This window comes from Diprion similis, chromosome 6, assembly GCF_021155765.1.
Source record: "Diprion similis isolate iyDipSimi1 chromosome 6, iyDipSimi1.1, whole genome shotgun sequence".
In the NCBI taxonomy this organism is placed as follows: domain Eukaryota; kingdom Metazoa; phylum Arthropoda; class Insecta; order Hymenoptera; family Diprionidae; genus Diprion; species Diprion similis.
Genome location: NC_060110.1, coordinates 17,663,535 through 17,678,855, shown reverse-complemented (window position 1 = coordinate 17,678,855; position 15,321 = coordinate 17,663,535). Strand labels below are relative to the sequence as shown.

Genomic DNA, 15,321 nt, shown 5'->3' with positions numbered 1-15,321 from the left:
TAGAAGCTTGCAGTCTATGAGGTAAATACACCGAAAATAATAAAATTACCTACATCTCAACAAATAATATAATTTATTTGCATTTTGCCGTCTATCGTACAGCTTTTCACAGACTACTATCAATAGTAATAATTATCTTTTGTTAGAATGTTTTATTTGAATTTTGTAATACATTCGAGCACAATGCAGTTGAGGACGTATGTGCCGCATTGGGTCAGTCGTGCGGACCTAAATTGACTATACGGTAGATTGAAATTAATACTATGACGATACTGCAGCTGCAAATAAAAGATCCTACTATGACTAAGTTTATAAAACAATCATGCTAGGCCCTGGTATACGACTTTTAAAGACGTTTTAATGAAATTTATATTGTTTAACGTCAAGCATACACTACCGCGACGTGATGACCCGTTTGAATCTCCGTAATATACTTTTATGAGGGAATAACAATGTACTTTACTTATGTCGGAATACCGTAAGACTAGGGAGACTTCTATTTCGTTAACTGTATGCATTAATAGTCTCTAAATTCTAGGAAAACAATTTGAGATCCTTAATCGATACTTGTAAAATTCATAAAACTTTAATAACACGAACATCTTGGAAGGCCTATTCATGGAGAGACAACGATTAGAGAATATTTAACAAACTTTCTGTACATTTCACGCAGAGCTGGACCTTCGACGGTTTCTTAATTTCCAAAACCTTCTATCCCTGGACGTATGGTGAATAGATATCGTATTTTGTTGTCTAGTTTCCTTCTCCACTGGCATGTACATCTTCAGCAGCTTAGCTGAGCGTTCTTCTTGTGATTTGTCGGACGATTTGCCGCTCAAAAAGCTCAAGAGCTTCATACTTCGTCTTCTAATCATCGAATGATTGAGATAATTGGCTTCTGACGATGCAGAACCGTGAATGTCTGAATTACATTGATCAGCTCTTAATGGTTTCCCAAATTCCGCAGACTGACCATGCGTCGAATTTCCTGTTGACAATTGTTCGGACTTTCGCTCTTCGTCTGTGCACGTCGTTTGTGTCATAGAATTCTGCTCATGTTCGGAATTCTCTTCGGCTTCGATGTGACTGACCGAAATCTTCATTGTCGTCGATATTGCTTCTAATCGTTCTTGGTAGTTCGAATCTTGATTTTTGGACGGTGACCCTGAACTTCCCCTGCCATCGTCAACGTATGACAGTTTCCTGTGTAAGTCTAATATCTTCCTCTTAAACTCTACATCCTCGCGGCTTAACTTTGCAAAATTCAATTCCCTCTGGGTCATATCTCTGTTAGAATCGATACTTTGCAAAGCTTGAACCCCTGAATCAGCCTTTAATCGTTGTCACCACCACCCAACTTGCTGCTTTTCGCTTTCAGGGCAGTCTTCTTCTTCGAGCAGAGGTTCCAGTCTTCTTCTCGCGATAGAACATCGCAAAGAACTGATGCCACCTCCAGTTAGAAGCTGGTCCATATTTATCGCCGGAATCCCATCTCTCCCTTCAGAATCTAAGTCCTGATCATCATCCATCGATAGATTAAGACCGTAGTTGTCTTCCCCAGAGGCAATGGCATTGACGGTAGAAGACGGTGGCTATGGAAGTCAGTCACAGCTCGGCTAGTGATTCTTTGCAAACAGAGGGCAAGCATAGTCATGCAATAGGCCAAAGCGTGCGAAGCTTAGAAGCTATAATTGATATTAGCCTCCTCTCGAAAGGCACAAACTCCGCGTTAATTGTACATCGCAGAAAAGCACGCACAGAAAAATTCCGTACCAAAAAATCTTCAAATCATACTACAACAATTTGAGGAGAGAAAAAAAAATTCTTACAAATGAAAATATTTCCTATAGAATATTGATAAAACATGGCGTGAAGATCGCAGTATCAGCGGTTAAAAATCTGCACCACCACACGCCGTGCATCAAGATTGCGCTGTTCGAATATTTCGTGACTCTTTCGTCACTCTCGGGAAACATTCTTACCGGACTTGTTGGAAAGCTCTCGTCATCGGGACCTCCGGAGGTCGGCGTACCCCAAATATCATCGCCGGACGTCGCTCCCGACGTTGTACCCTCCTCGTCGTTTGGGTCTAGCGAAAACTCAGTCCTCTCAGGAGGGACAGGGGGATGTAAGAGGTGACCCCCAACAACTTCACCCAACTGTTCCAGCAGTGCCATTTTACTCACTACGTAACTGCTCGCTCTTGCCGTCCAGGCTCTCAGACCAGATGGGGGTGATTCCATGTCTTGGTTTTCATCGTCCGGCTGGTCATCCAGGTCATCGTCCTGGTCCAAACTGCTCATAGTTCCAAACCTTCTCAATGTCCTGCAACCAAAGCGCGTTGAATTTCAAACGAATTTACCTCTTCCTCTGACTTTTTCTTCATCCCTGAATTTTCCTGATTTTATTTAACTTGACCTTCAACGCTACCTGTACGGAAGATCACCGTCACCGTCACAGTCCAAATCGTCCTCGCTACCATCCTCCGTATTTCCATCGGCAGGTGTGCAGTTTGGACTATTCGTTCGACTATCGTGTATTCCGTTGTGTAATCTGTGCCTGGTACACAAGTCCGGAGTCGGTGGTAGCACGGATATTTTTGGAGGTAAGGGTGAGAATGGATCCCTGGGTAGTGGCGGAGTCGGACATCCGGATCTGAAACAAGTCCACTCATCAATAGTCTAAAACTTGTCCAAGAGTGAAACAAATTTCATTAAAAAAAATTTCTCCTTCATTCAAGTGCCTGTGGATGCTTTTGTACGAGTTATCATACAAGTTGACGTTAATTACTCACCTGTGGCATCTTCTGCAAATATTTACAGACCCGGATGAATTTTCTCTTATCGTAACGTGGTTGCCTGTCTTTTTCCCTGTCAGACTACTTGACCTGATTGTACTCAGACTGGCACTTGACGCTGTGCTTTGTTGTTCCGCGTCTGAATTAACCGTGACGATTTCCTCGGACGTGACATCGTGACTCTGCCTCGAATTGCTTTCTTTCGGGGTTCTCGCTACCAACTCCTCGAGGGTCCACTCTTCCAGAGGCCCTTCAGTATCCGGTGGCGGGATCTGATGAGAATTGCGAACCCATTGCGCGAGATGGTTGTGGTTGTTACTGGAATTTTTCAAAATTGTATCTAAACTTTCACCGGATCGCTCGGTCTCTTCATCCAGTTTTTGATTTCCCATTTGTACCTGAAAATCCAACGTTAATACGGGCCGTTTAATAACATTTCATCGTCACTTCGGCGAATAGAAATAGGGGTATATAAAGTGTTAGCTACTCGAAAACACACACCTGACGACTTCCGACTGATTCTCTTGCGGTAGTGAAATTGCTTACAGTAGTAGGACTGTCTACGGGGCTGATAATGTCTGGTGTACCTCCGCAGCCTGTATTTACATAAATTCTAAAATACAACAAAATAAGATTAATTTAAATTCAACAGTGAAAAATGAAACTCCTTAAGTACGCAAGTGAAAAAGAGAAGCATTTAAAAATCAATACAATACATATTCTCATATTGGTACTTTTGTCAAGGATCTTCGTCGCAAGCTTTTCAATTTGCACACCCACATTTAACTTACATTTGCCTCTGAAGAAGATTATGCCACACAGCTTTGAGTTCCGGACTCGGCGTCCTCAGAATTAATACTCTTCTCCTGGGTCTACCATGAGGACTGCAGCCACCGCTGTGAGTACCTTCCAAGTTACCATTCTCACCAGAAAGACCTCCTGGCGATACTGCAACCTGTAATCTGAACTCCGTGGGTCGTTTTCTGATCGTGAAACAGGCTTCAGCTATGTCCGCCAATCTCAGTGGTTCCTCGGTCACAAACAAAACTCGATCACGGGATACCCTGGCGAAGACTAGGAGATCAGTCAACAGCAACGCCCAGGATGGTTGCAAACGAGCTCGGCCCTCTACCTTCGCTAAGGCACCCCCGAACAACCTACCCAGAAAATAAAAACTCGCGTGACTTCATTGCTTTTGACATGATTGTTGTTTGTTCTCTTTTCACAGAATTCCACGTCACGTTACCTTTACTGCGATATCAATCTTCGACGAAACTAAACTGATCAAGTAGTTATGTGCAGCATTCAATGTAATTATAGATTAGATAAAACAGGAATTTGAAACTCTTTTTTCAACTCCTCAAATGAGCAGTTTCAGTGCAACCAGTACTACAAAAATATCACTTTTGATTCTGGCAAAAAAATCGAGATACTCAAACTAATCTTACTCTCATTTCGTGAATAGTGATTTTGAATGTTACTTACCATTGCCTGCCCGGCATCGCTAAGGTGAACGGTTTACACCGGGCAAAAACTAGCCTGGACTCGACTTCCTGCAGGCTTAACAAAGGCCTTCCGGTATCCCGCGGAGGTTCCATTACACCGGCGTTGGCCGTTGCTTCTCTGTATCCCTGAGCCAAGTCTCTAGCTTCTCTACAGTTTTTTGAACACGCCAAGCTCACTAGTCTCGTCATTTCTCTGCAAAATAACAACTCGATTGAGATTTATGGATATCTTTTAGATTGATGGTGGTTCCTATAATCTACGGAGGGAACCATCGGACCAAGTGTCCATATGAAGTGAAATACGTCCTTCAAATATCGCACGAAAGCAGTAAAAATTATGTACAAATAATTTTTTCAAACTGCAAGACTAGCTCAAGAATTTCAAAGACATGATTCGATTCTGAGTTCTATTGGGAAAAGCGAACTCGGAAGCTCACGCAGGCGCTTTCAGCTAATTTTTAAATCTCAATCCGCATACCTGTAATGCTCCAACGGAAGAAGTAGGACTCCGGTAAGATCCGGTCGCCTTTTTTGAGGTACTGCAGGCTCACAGGCCAGCCTTGCAAAGGCAGTATTGCGTCTGAGTGCAACCAGGAGACAACATGCCCTTTGTAGGCCGCTCAAATACCTCCTATACGCGGCTGTGATTCTAGGAACTTTAGACAAATAGCACTCCAGACCTCCACCAGCCTCCTGAATCTCCTCAGATAATTTCAGAAGCTCGTCCAAGTTTTGAAAAAGGATGAGATGGTCGGCCGAAGAGAGTATATCTTTGCGCTCGGACAACGGAACCGTGAATCTCGTGTGACCGCTTTTTAGGCAGCTGCTATACCGAGTCTCTCGAATCGCCAGTTCCTCTTCGGGGGGTGCGTCTGGCGCCAAGTTAGGGAAGGCCTGAGCACGCAAACAAAAATCTGTACACACTCGCCTGAAAACCGATTTCGTAGATACATCCAGCAGATTCGGTACAACAAAAAAATATTTCCTACCACCTTCAGAGATTGATTCGATGAGGATAAAGGTAACACTTAACTCTGTCCCATAAACACGTGGCATGTTCATTGAATTAGGAATGTGTGATTTCCCGGGATTGTAATTGAAAATTCAAAATACGAGTATAAGAAAGATGTGATTCATTTTTACTGATTTTCTGGCAAAAGTTATTTTATATCACATGTATTTGATATGCTTAACGGGACAGAATGTTTATGCCGAGTGAATCTCTGTTGGAGCGTGTTTGAAAAAATTTATTACTTGGCACGCGTGCACCGCAGTGAATTAAATATTTCAATAATTTGTGTGTAGTATATGCGCGAAAATTAAATTGATTCGGTGAAGGTATGTACAATTATACGCAGTTTCAATTTGCATCACCTCGATGTGGTAAAACCGTGCAGCCGCAGTAGACGATCGATCGAATAATACGAAGCACCGATATGGTATCGTCCGAGTGATAAAAAGTGGATGGAGAGGGTGGTACACACGGACAATAAATAAACACAAAATCTTCGGATTTCAAATAAAACTTGTTTACAACAACAAAAAGAGAGAAAAAAAAATCAAGTATAAAACGTAACTACAGTTTTACAACTCATCACTTATAATGCAGTCTAATGTCTGTTGGGTATGGTATATTGTGTATAAAATATGATTTCATATGCATATTCTATATACCAAGACCGCGTTTTACGCACGCACAGATCACATGCTCGAAATAACACAAAAGTCGAAAATCAACCAATGAGATGCACAATAATTGTATAATATGACAAATGTCAGGAATAATTTATAAAATACAACGTATAATAGCACTCATAAAATTTTGACAAGCATCAGTCAACATGAAAAATAAATAATCGTTACTAAAATGTGTCCTCGACAGTTTTAATAATATTAATTAATAATGATAACTAGTAATGATAATAATAGCCACGTTGGTAGTAATAATAATAATAGTTACAATAATAATTGTAATAAAATAATAATAATAATAATAATAATAATAATAATAATAATAATAATAATAATAATAATAATGTAACATAATATCAAATGACAACGGCTGCAGAAAACAGTGCCCGTGAGAATTTTCTAAAATTCGTAAATTATTTTCAAGGGTTTATACCTCGTGCGCAAGTGTTGCAACATATGCGATGGATGTCGTGAAAACATGCCGGATAATCGATGTGAAATAAATGATTCAGCCGATGGTTGAGTGACAAAAATATTGTCAATCAGTGAAATTAATATCAACGTATCGTTGCCATGATTGTCACTTCGGTGACCTCGCTAATTACGTATATTGTTACAGCATTAATTGTATATCACATGTTTTTCACGGTAAAGCATACGTAGGTACCCTGCACCCTGAATACGTCTAGGCGAAAAGTAAACAGTTAACACGAGAGCTAAGTTGTACTGCGGCATTCGGCGTTTTCAATCTTTGCTTCGCAGTATTAATAAGAACTAAGAACTTTTTCCGCGCAATTTCTTTCGCTATGATTTCTATGAGGGGGGAAAAAATCCTCGTATAGGGTTGGAAGGCCGGGCGTGCTTCTTGTGGCAATGAGGAATAACAGGGGATGAAAATAAGTACCGAGGGTGATGGGGAGGGGCATAAAAATAATTCGATTCACTCGAGTCGCCTTTAGACCAGAACACCCGTACCGACCTCTGCGGTGAAAGTGACTGTGTGCGGAAGATTGCTGACTGGAATCGGACCCTGAAGAATGACGGTGCTTCGCCTGTGCGGAGTTTGCACGCCGCCTTTTCTGTACACTTCGAGTAATAACTGGTTCGTTGCTCTCTGAATAAGGGCGAGTATTTCTTCCCTTGGTTTCGTAACGACGTTCGTCGTCTCAATAAAGACCACGTAATCGCCGGATCTCAGGCCTGCTCTCTCAGCAGGACTTCCGCTATCCACGCGTTCGACTTTTGGCGGTTTTCCCCAGCTCAGCGAGAATCCCCAGGGTACTTGCTGAAGAGTAAACAAACGTAGGTCAAAGAAATTCATCGCCCCAAAGGCTGTCGACGTGATTTTGCGACTACATTTTGTATTTTACTCTTATTATTATTATTACTCTTATATTCACCTGCTGGCTAGTGCTCGGCCTCGTCATCTTCCTCGTCGTTGTGCAGGGTGTCTTGCCACCCCGCGCAGCGAAACCTGGATGGAGAGGTTGACCAGTTAACGGATCTATCGGCTCCAGCTCCAGGTGCCTCAGGTACGTCAGATCCTCAGATCCGCTGTTATTGTTATCTGGATCTCCTTCTTTTGTTACTGGCGGCGTTACTTCGCAGTCTTGGGTTACTCCTGAGTAAGGTGTGCTCGAATTCCGTCCTGACCCAACTTCTAGGGGGTGCCATGTTGCCTCCTGCACAACCAATAACCGGGAGCAATTCGGATTAGAAATCGAAACCAGCTCAACGATAATAGAGGAACAATCGAAAATAATCCAATTAGTACTTCGAACGTTCCGTCTGACTACGTAGACTGAATCTCGATTGATTTTAATTCAATTGCAAATTTTGCAACGCATTTGGCACCGCATTTGGCACGGAAGATTATACGAAAAACCGCCAAAAATCTACGGATATTAAAATGGTATTGAAAAGGTATCTACTGGTTTTCGTGTTCACTGTGTGAGAAGTCCATCGAACGCTCATTGCACATTTCGCATGAAATGACGAAAGATAAATTTGCAAAATAGAGTTTTAGACGAAGAACATTACAAACTCATTGGAGCACTTTTTTCACCACCCGAAGTTAGGAAAATTTCTTTAAACGCTGCACCGTTTTCGACACAGTATGATCGTAAAAAGTAAACCGTTGCTGTGAAATTTATTGTATATAGTTCGAGAATTACCGGTAAGGAAAATTTAACTCGCATTAGTGTTGAGTTCTTCTTAGCAGCAGGTGAAAAGTTTCAGAAGAACACCAGCGACTAAAAACACCACGCAATATATCGCAACGATGATCATTGCTCAGTTGAATTGTGATTATTAAAGCACGAATATCGCAGCTTGCGATATCGTTCGAACGATTTTTTTTCCGGATTCCTCAGCGAACGGGTACTGAATGGATGCGAGTGGGAATTAAATGCACAGCCGCATTGACCGACAAATCCTTTCTGCCTTGACCTTACGTGTGAGTGAAGTCGTAGGAATTTAATACAAAGCCCACTGTTTACATCTCACGTGATTTAAGTGGCATTGATACCGAGTGCAATTGCTTTCAGAAAAGCCGGAAACCCTTGAAAAATAATTTTTACCGTCTTAAAAATTGGTATTGCAATTAACGACCGGCTAAAAAACTCGTAGCACCGTTATGCACGTAGTATATTAATTCACTGTTTAGCTGATTAAAAACTATCAAATTCCGTATAATCACGACACTTCGTTGGCTGCGCGTTCTAGACGTTCCTCACCGTCGCTTCGGCACGACTAGTCAGCCGATAACATTCGCAAGCTTATCGTAGGCTAAAATGGGGCTGAAGCTTGGAAGGAGAGGGAGGTCTGAGGTAAGTATTGCAGGGTCAGGGCCGTAGAAAAGCGCACACCTCGCGAGAAATGAATTTTGCCTTTCGCTTTCTCCGTTCCATTTTCTTTCTTTACTCTCGTGATAAGAAATATATAATATCTGAGCATAACGATCAATGTATGCCTGCTCTCAAGGTGAGTCGTGACATTTCAAATGGATGTATAAGAATAAAAAAAAATCTCAGGACTTTCTTAAAAACACTCCCTCCTCGACCTGAGATTAATTATTCATCGCGTTTAAAACCGCGACAATACGCTTGGCACAATGGATTTAAAAATAGAACTGTGGAACTTGATACCAACTTCTTCCAGCCTCTATGATGTTTGTAAGTGAATTAAATAGTAAAATGAAATGAATGCATAAACGGAGAAGCGTAAAAGCAAAAGCAGTAGAGGAAAAAAACAAAAAAAAAAAAAAAAAATGAACCAAGAATAAGGTTTCAAAAGGCGAGAGAGTCGCGGGGGTGAAATTGTAAGGGCACATCGACTCCCTCGGTTTTCTTGTCCCTCTTTCCTGTCCTCCACGCACCTGGCCATCACGGGCGTCTACAATTCACTTCCATTTTTCTTTCTTATTACATTATACATACTATGCATGCATGTATAATCTGCCTATAACATTTATCCATGTATGCACGTAAAAAGCAAGCAAGAATACACACGGAGTCTTCGGCTGTGGTTGCGCCACGTGGCCGCATAACAAGCCTTATAATTTCTGATTGGTAAATTATAATTACGAATGGGCATTGTGCGAGTACGAGAATTTAATTGAGGCGGAAGTGTTCACTGACAGACGGATATGGGGGGTTGTGTGCAATACGATTATACCATCACCGCCTCATCGACGCTTATGCACCTATATAGGTATAACACGCGATCCGGGGTGACATTGTTCAGTTGGAAAAGGAACCCCGGGGGTGAAAAATATTATAGCATTGAACCCGAGTTCACGCCGAGGGCTCCTAGGGACTTGTTTGTATTACAAACGTTAAAATAATGGTATACGTGTGGGTAAAATATCACCGCTTATTCAGCGCATATTTAGGGCTCAATGATATTTAGCTATTCTACGTTACGACCAGATGCGTAAGTTGGTATCGATTATTGGTCCATAAGTGAATATAACTAGCTTATACGTCTCCCGTATTGTACCGGAATGTCTGAAAATTACGCGAAATTCTCTACGTGCGGAACCATTCAACCCGACACTGTCATTCTGCTATCCACTGCAATCCAGTTGCATCTTACTACGGAACGAACCAACTGTGTTTCACAAGACAAACGGGGAAACTGCAAACAGTCTGACTTGTCAAGATATACTGCAAAAAAACAGTAAGTTTCTTACTTTGAGTACAAAAACGTGATGGACAATCTACGTCAGACATATCAGCTTTCCTCAAACAATTTTCTCTTTTAATTTGTAAGGGAGTCCAGACTAACAAGGAAAATTATGCAAATGATAAGGAAGCTTCCGAGCATAACTATTTAGTGTCTTCACTCCATACGATTTCTAATTTGGATTTCAATCTGTAGTCAGAAGAACGTCATTCAAATTCATCATTTCCCTAAGTAATGATGACGTATAACTTGCAATCAGAATTTTTTTCTCATAATATTCACATCAGATACAAGACGCACCCTAGATTGAAAAACTCGTAGCTTGAAAATAGCTGCGAAATTGAAAAGATGGGAATAAATGCAGTCTTTTGTTTGAAAAATTGAAAGATGTTTACCTTGTCCTGAGATAAAGGCAGGGGTAGAGTCATACAGCCCAGGAGTTCACTGCGCCTGAAACAACCAGACAAACGGTGAACATTTAAATACAGCTCTTTGTACTTTTGTCTCGTATTCATGGCGCATGAAATTTCACGCGGGTATGAATCTGTACGTATGTACGTATATACGCGTCTATGCATACATGGTGCATATATATCCTTATGTACCTATCTGCACATAGGCTTGGGTATATGTATTCGTGAAAAACGGTCTTGCGGACCGCGTCGTCACCCGCCCGTTATGTGCTTCAACTTTTGTTTGTGAATCCGGAAAAACTTGCACCCGTTGCAGCCGTAAACGACGTCACGACGCCCGACGTCGTGACGCCGTTGAGGCGCACGTGGAGCCCGCGATCCTCGGGCGCCTGCGTCACTTGCATCGATTCCCCCCTCCTGCCGTGGCGAGCCGAAGCTTTCTGAAATTTCGGGCTCTCAAAATCAGGCCTCTTCTTCACCCTCTGCACAGTATTCCATTGCTTTTCATACCCATTTGTGGTTTTACTAATGCCTTTGGACATACAATTGATTTACAAAGAGAATGTCCCCCGTGAAAATGCTATACTCTAGTAGTTTTTCGTGAAAAAAATTTCAATTCGCATTAACGTTGCAGGTCAATTCACGAATTTACAATCTGCTCGAAAAGAAGATGGATAAGATTCTCGTCACTCACCTCGCTCTGCGATCCCTGTGCCAAACAGCAATGTCCAGGGTGGCCGATTTCGCAGGTGAATTGTTGTTGTTGTTGGTCCAGGGCAGTATCAGGGTTTCGTTGAAGATTGGGTTTGGCGTTGCCCTGTGGACGGCGGTCCTTTTCACCGTGTTTATCTCCCCGTCGGATTTCCTAAGCGTTGCTTTCACGTAGGCATGGACAGGCCCTTCGTAGGCTCTCTTCAAATCCTTGCACCTTATCACTGCATTGGCACAAAACGTGCCGAAATAAAATACACGCTCGGATTATACATCGGATGATCAAGCCCGTCGTGAAATTGGATTGTTATACGGTCGATGAATTTTTTACTCCCTTTTCGAACTTTAAGAACGGATTAACGAAAATCTGCCACCTCATTCCCGTCTCGTTATCTTCTAAGAAGGGATGGACATGACGTTCGAGAATGAGAATTGATTGCATCTAAACGCGATATACAGAGATAAAAACGGTGCTATCACCGCTTGTTCTGTTCGAATTCTTCTAATAAAAATTGCCGCCATTCTTGTCCAAGATGGCCAACACCGCCACGAACATAATAAAGATTCGAGATTCTGTTCGGAGCAATGGAAACAATCCTCCTCTTGGATTCCGTCCAATTTTCACCCCCGCAAATGCGAAACTCGGTCACTGCCGTGTCCGTAGTCACGTAAACTTGGCAACCATACGCTAATGCCTATAGAAGAGTAGATATAATATAAGTCTGGATGAATTTTGGAAGAGATACCGTCCCGTCAAAATTCTCACGAGATAAAATCAACAATATCAGAAGTATACAAGCCTGCAGCTGAAATGATTCTGTCCGGGGCAAATCAACTCGGTTTCATACGCAGACGATCTTGAATCAAATATTTTCCGACGTAAGGTCCGTTGTCAGTTATTGACATCTCGTGAGCGTTAAATACTGCCTAAAGAACCCTCGAAATATCTCGCGAATGGATCCACTCGGATGCTAGGAGACTCTTACCCGCATCCCGATTGCGACGATGACGAGGGATGAACGCACACGCACATATAGGTATGTATAGTATATCACTGGTACGTATGCACGTCACGGGGTTGAAATCTATGCCTGCTTCATAGCTGTTATCGATACAGGTGCAGATTCCTCTGTCTATGCCTGTGTATGTTGTACTTATATGTACACAAATGGACGGTCTAACCCGAGCGAATGTAGCTGCGAGATGTCCGTGTGTATCAAGTATCAACCCTTGGGAATACTGAAGCTGTAGCGAACGGTGCTTAAACTAATCACTGCGACGACGTTGAGTTATTATGCTAACCCAAGATTGGCCAGTTTTTAATCAATGACAGGCCCACTGACCGAATATTTGAATGCCGCAAAGGTCTTTGGGTTACTGGCACATCGCGTATAGACCTCACTTCAACCCTCTCAGAACAAACCGACGCATGCTCAGTCCTTCGGCCAGGTACGTCTTCTCAGGTCATGGAACCCGCTCGATCCTCGCCTCGAACTTCGAAATCAAAGTACACGCAAAAAGGGACGCATGTATCCGTTGGAAAGATGATCGAAAAAGATTTAAGGTCGCATCTTCCGATCAAATACTTATGATAGACAAGCGGAAATCGGTCGGAGAGATGTCACGCCCTGACTTTAATACCGTTCGAACGTGTAAGAAAAATGAGAAGGTCGGATGAAATCTCTGTCGATTAATAAAATCGTATACAGTTGACAATGAGAGGTGAAACTAACTTACCGCGGACCCGTATGTGGTCACCCTGGGTGGATAATTCGACTTCAATCGACCCCCGAGAACTGCATGGCTGATAGGTTTCCCCCTCGGGACTGTACTTCAAGCATCTTCTGACCGTGGCGACGAGAGGTGCTTCTGGGGTGACGGAAACCGAAGTTAAGAACGACTTTGAGCTGTGAAAATCGTCGTTCATCGAGGATTTTGGACTGTCGAGGTCCCAGCATAAGGTTTTCCGGGAGCTGGAATCCTCGGTCTTCCGCTCTTCGATGCTCGGGCAGAAGGATTGTTTGCTGACGGAGGCAGTTCCAGCCTCACAAGAGGCGTCGAGGTTGGTTTCAAGGACGCATTTGTTCACCTCCAGGTTAACAGCCTCGTAAATAAACCCGGTAGGACTCGCTTCGCGATATGGAACTGCGCTCTTCTGCGGACTCAAACTCGCCGACCGTCTCTTGGCGCGTTTTCGTCTCACCCCGAAGAAGGTCGCATCCGTGTCTTGAAGGTCGCGCTGCTGGCCGGTCCTTTTACGGCGAATGCCGCGCTGCCTCCTCAGGGTGAATTGACCGTCGAGATCGAGAGGCGAGGCGGCCGCCCAGGACATCGGCGAAGGATCCTCGAGGAGTTGACTGGCCGACGATACGGAGCTGTCGTTGTGTTCGGCAACCGGTTCGTCGACTCTGCGAACATCCTCGATTGTCTCGTAGACATTCTCTTCGCTCTCCATCAACTCGTCTGGACTCTCAACTTTCTGCTTCGTCTCCGGCGGCTCAGCGACGAATTCTCGTCGGTCCTCACCGCATTCGCCGAACGAATTTCTAGGATCGGTTGAAGCGACGGGACTGGGCTGACCCTCTCGGGCAATAAGTCTCTCACTCTCATCAGAGGCGAGAATTTCCGCCACCGACTTACCTACGATCGCGCTGCAGGCCTCCTGGTCCTTGTGTAGTACCTCCGTCACCGTGTTGTCCACGTTTTCAAACTTCACCGCGAGGTCGTGGTCCAGGTTGAGGTGGTTCAATCTGGCTATCAGCGGAGTCTGACCGACGCTCGATGGTTCTTTGGACTTGAACGGACTCCTGGATGTACCTGGAGCCTTGGTATGATAGGGAGTTCGGCAGCGGTTGTGGAGCTTGGTTATTTTGGCAAGTTTGGGAACGTGAGGGGTGCGGCAGAAGTCTGCGGGGAATGTCACCCTGCGTAAATCACAGTTTTGTGAATAAATTCGACTCTTGGTAAGAGGGACGACGGGATCAGCCTCCATCATGTCTTCGGGACTAGCGGCGACGGCGATTTGCTGAAAGAAGTCGGACACGTGGGACTGCAGATTGACCCTAGCCTCGTTCATCAGGTTTTGTGGAAGTTCCGCGTTGGTGCGCAGCGTTGTACCAGCGGCTGCGAGGAGACTGGGATTCGCTGGAAGCGTCATGGCGACGGTCCGCCTTCCGGCGACCGATTCCGGGCACAAAGTCAGCGGCCCAATGTCGGCGTCGACGCGTGGAGTGCTCTGATAAAAGCTCTCGAAATTCTCGGTCTTACCATTCGCTCGAGACATCGATTGTCGCTTCGCCGAACGCAGATTCGGCTTCGTCGTTTGAAAGTAAGCGCGCAGGTCGCTCCCGTGGCTTCGGCATCTTCGCCTGCGCGCAGGCGTAGAACGAATCGGATTAACCTGGGACTGAGTCTGGGACCGTGGAGTGGGGGGAGTGTTTGACAGGTCGCCGAAGGGTCGTCGGGTCCGGTTTGGCTGCGGGGGTCCGTGAGGCGTCGAACTCGCCGTCGAGAGAGATCGGGACACAGTCCACTTCAGCATTTCTGCAAAAAAAAACCAATCGTGGCTATAGTATAGTTTGGAAGTGTGCGAATATGCCGCAAAGACGAATAAATAAACTGATAACCCATTGTAAGTACGCGGCTGATTACAGAGAACAAAAATAGTCTTTTTCTTTCTTCTCCGGATCTTTAATGATGGATCAAAATGGGTAGATCATTGGGTAGATGCTGCACGTGCTGTCTGTATATAAGTCAGGTAGGCGTGGGCACCTGTTGTGACATACGGGAAATACAGAAACGTAAAAATACTGAAACAGGTGTAGCAATATAACGCACCCGAGTTGGTTTTCCAACTTAGCACTTCGACCCTCGTCCGGCCAGTGGCCAATTTAATAGTGTTTTGAGGCGAACCTGAATGATTCTTGCCACATATTAAGCCGCCGACGTTACGGGCATATGGGAACATATTAATCTTCATCGTCGAACTTTCATTCGAAGCAGGAAATCGTTTGATGCA

At 44.0% G+C, this 15,321-nt stretch overlaps 1 protein-coding gene across 1 annotated transcript; it reads right to left on the bottom strand.

The window, feature by feature from the left end:
* Positions 1 to 58: 58 nt before the first annotated feature.
* On the bottom strand, positions 59 to 14,846 carry LOC124406827. The gene is made up of 13 exons (XM_046882451.1): positions 13,041 to 14,846; positions 11,287 to 11,527; positions 10,575 to 10,629; positions 7,395 to 7,676; positions 6,974 to 7,279; positions 4,781 to 5,196; positions 4,283 to 4,495; positions 3,589 to 3,954; positions 3,299 to 3,410; positions 2,795 to 3,195; positions 2,431 to 2,655; positions 1,983 to 2,325; positions 59 to 1,592 (listed from the first exon to the last, which is right to left on the bottom strand). The coding sequence occupies exons 1-13, from the start codon at positions 14,842 to 14,844 to the stop codon at positions 1,344 to 1,346; spliced, it is 5,013 nt and encodes a 1,670-aa protein (XP_046738407.1). The 5' UTR covers positions 14,845 to 14,846; the 3' UTR covers positions 59 to 1,343.
* Positions 14,847 to 15,321: the final 475 nt, after the last annotated feature.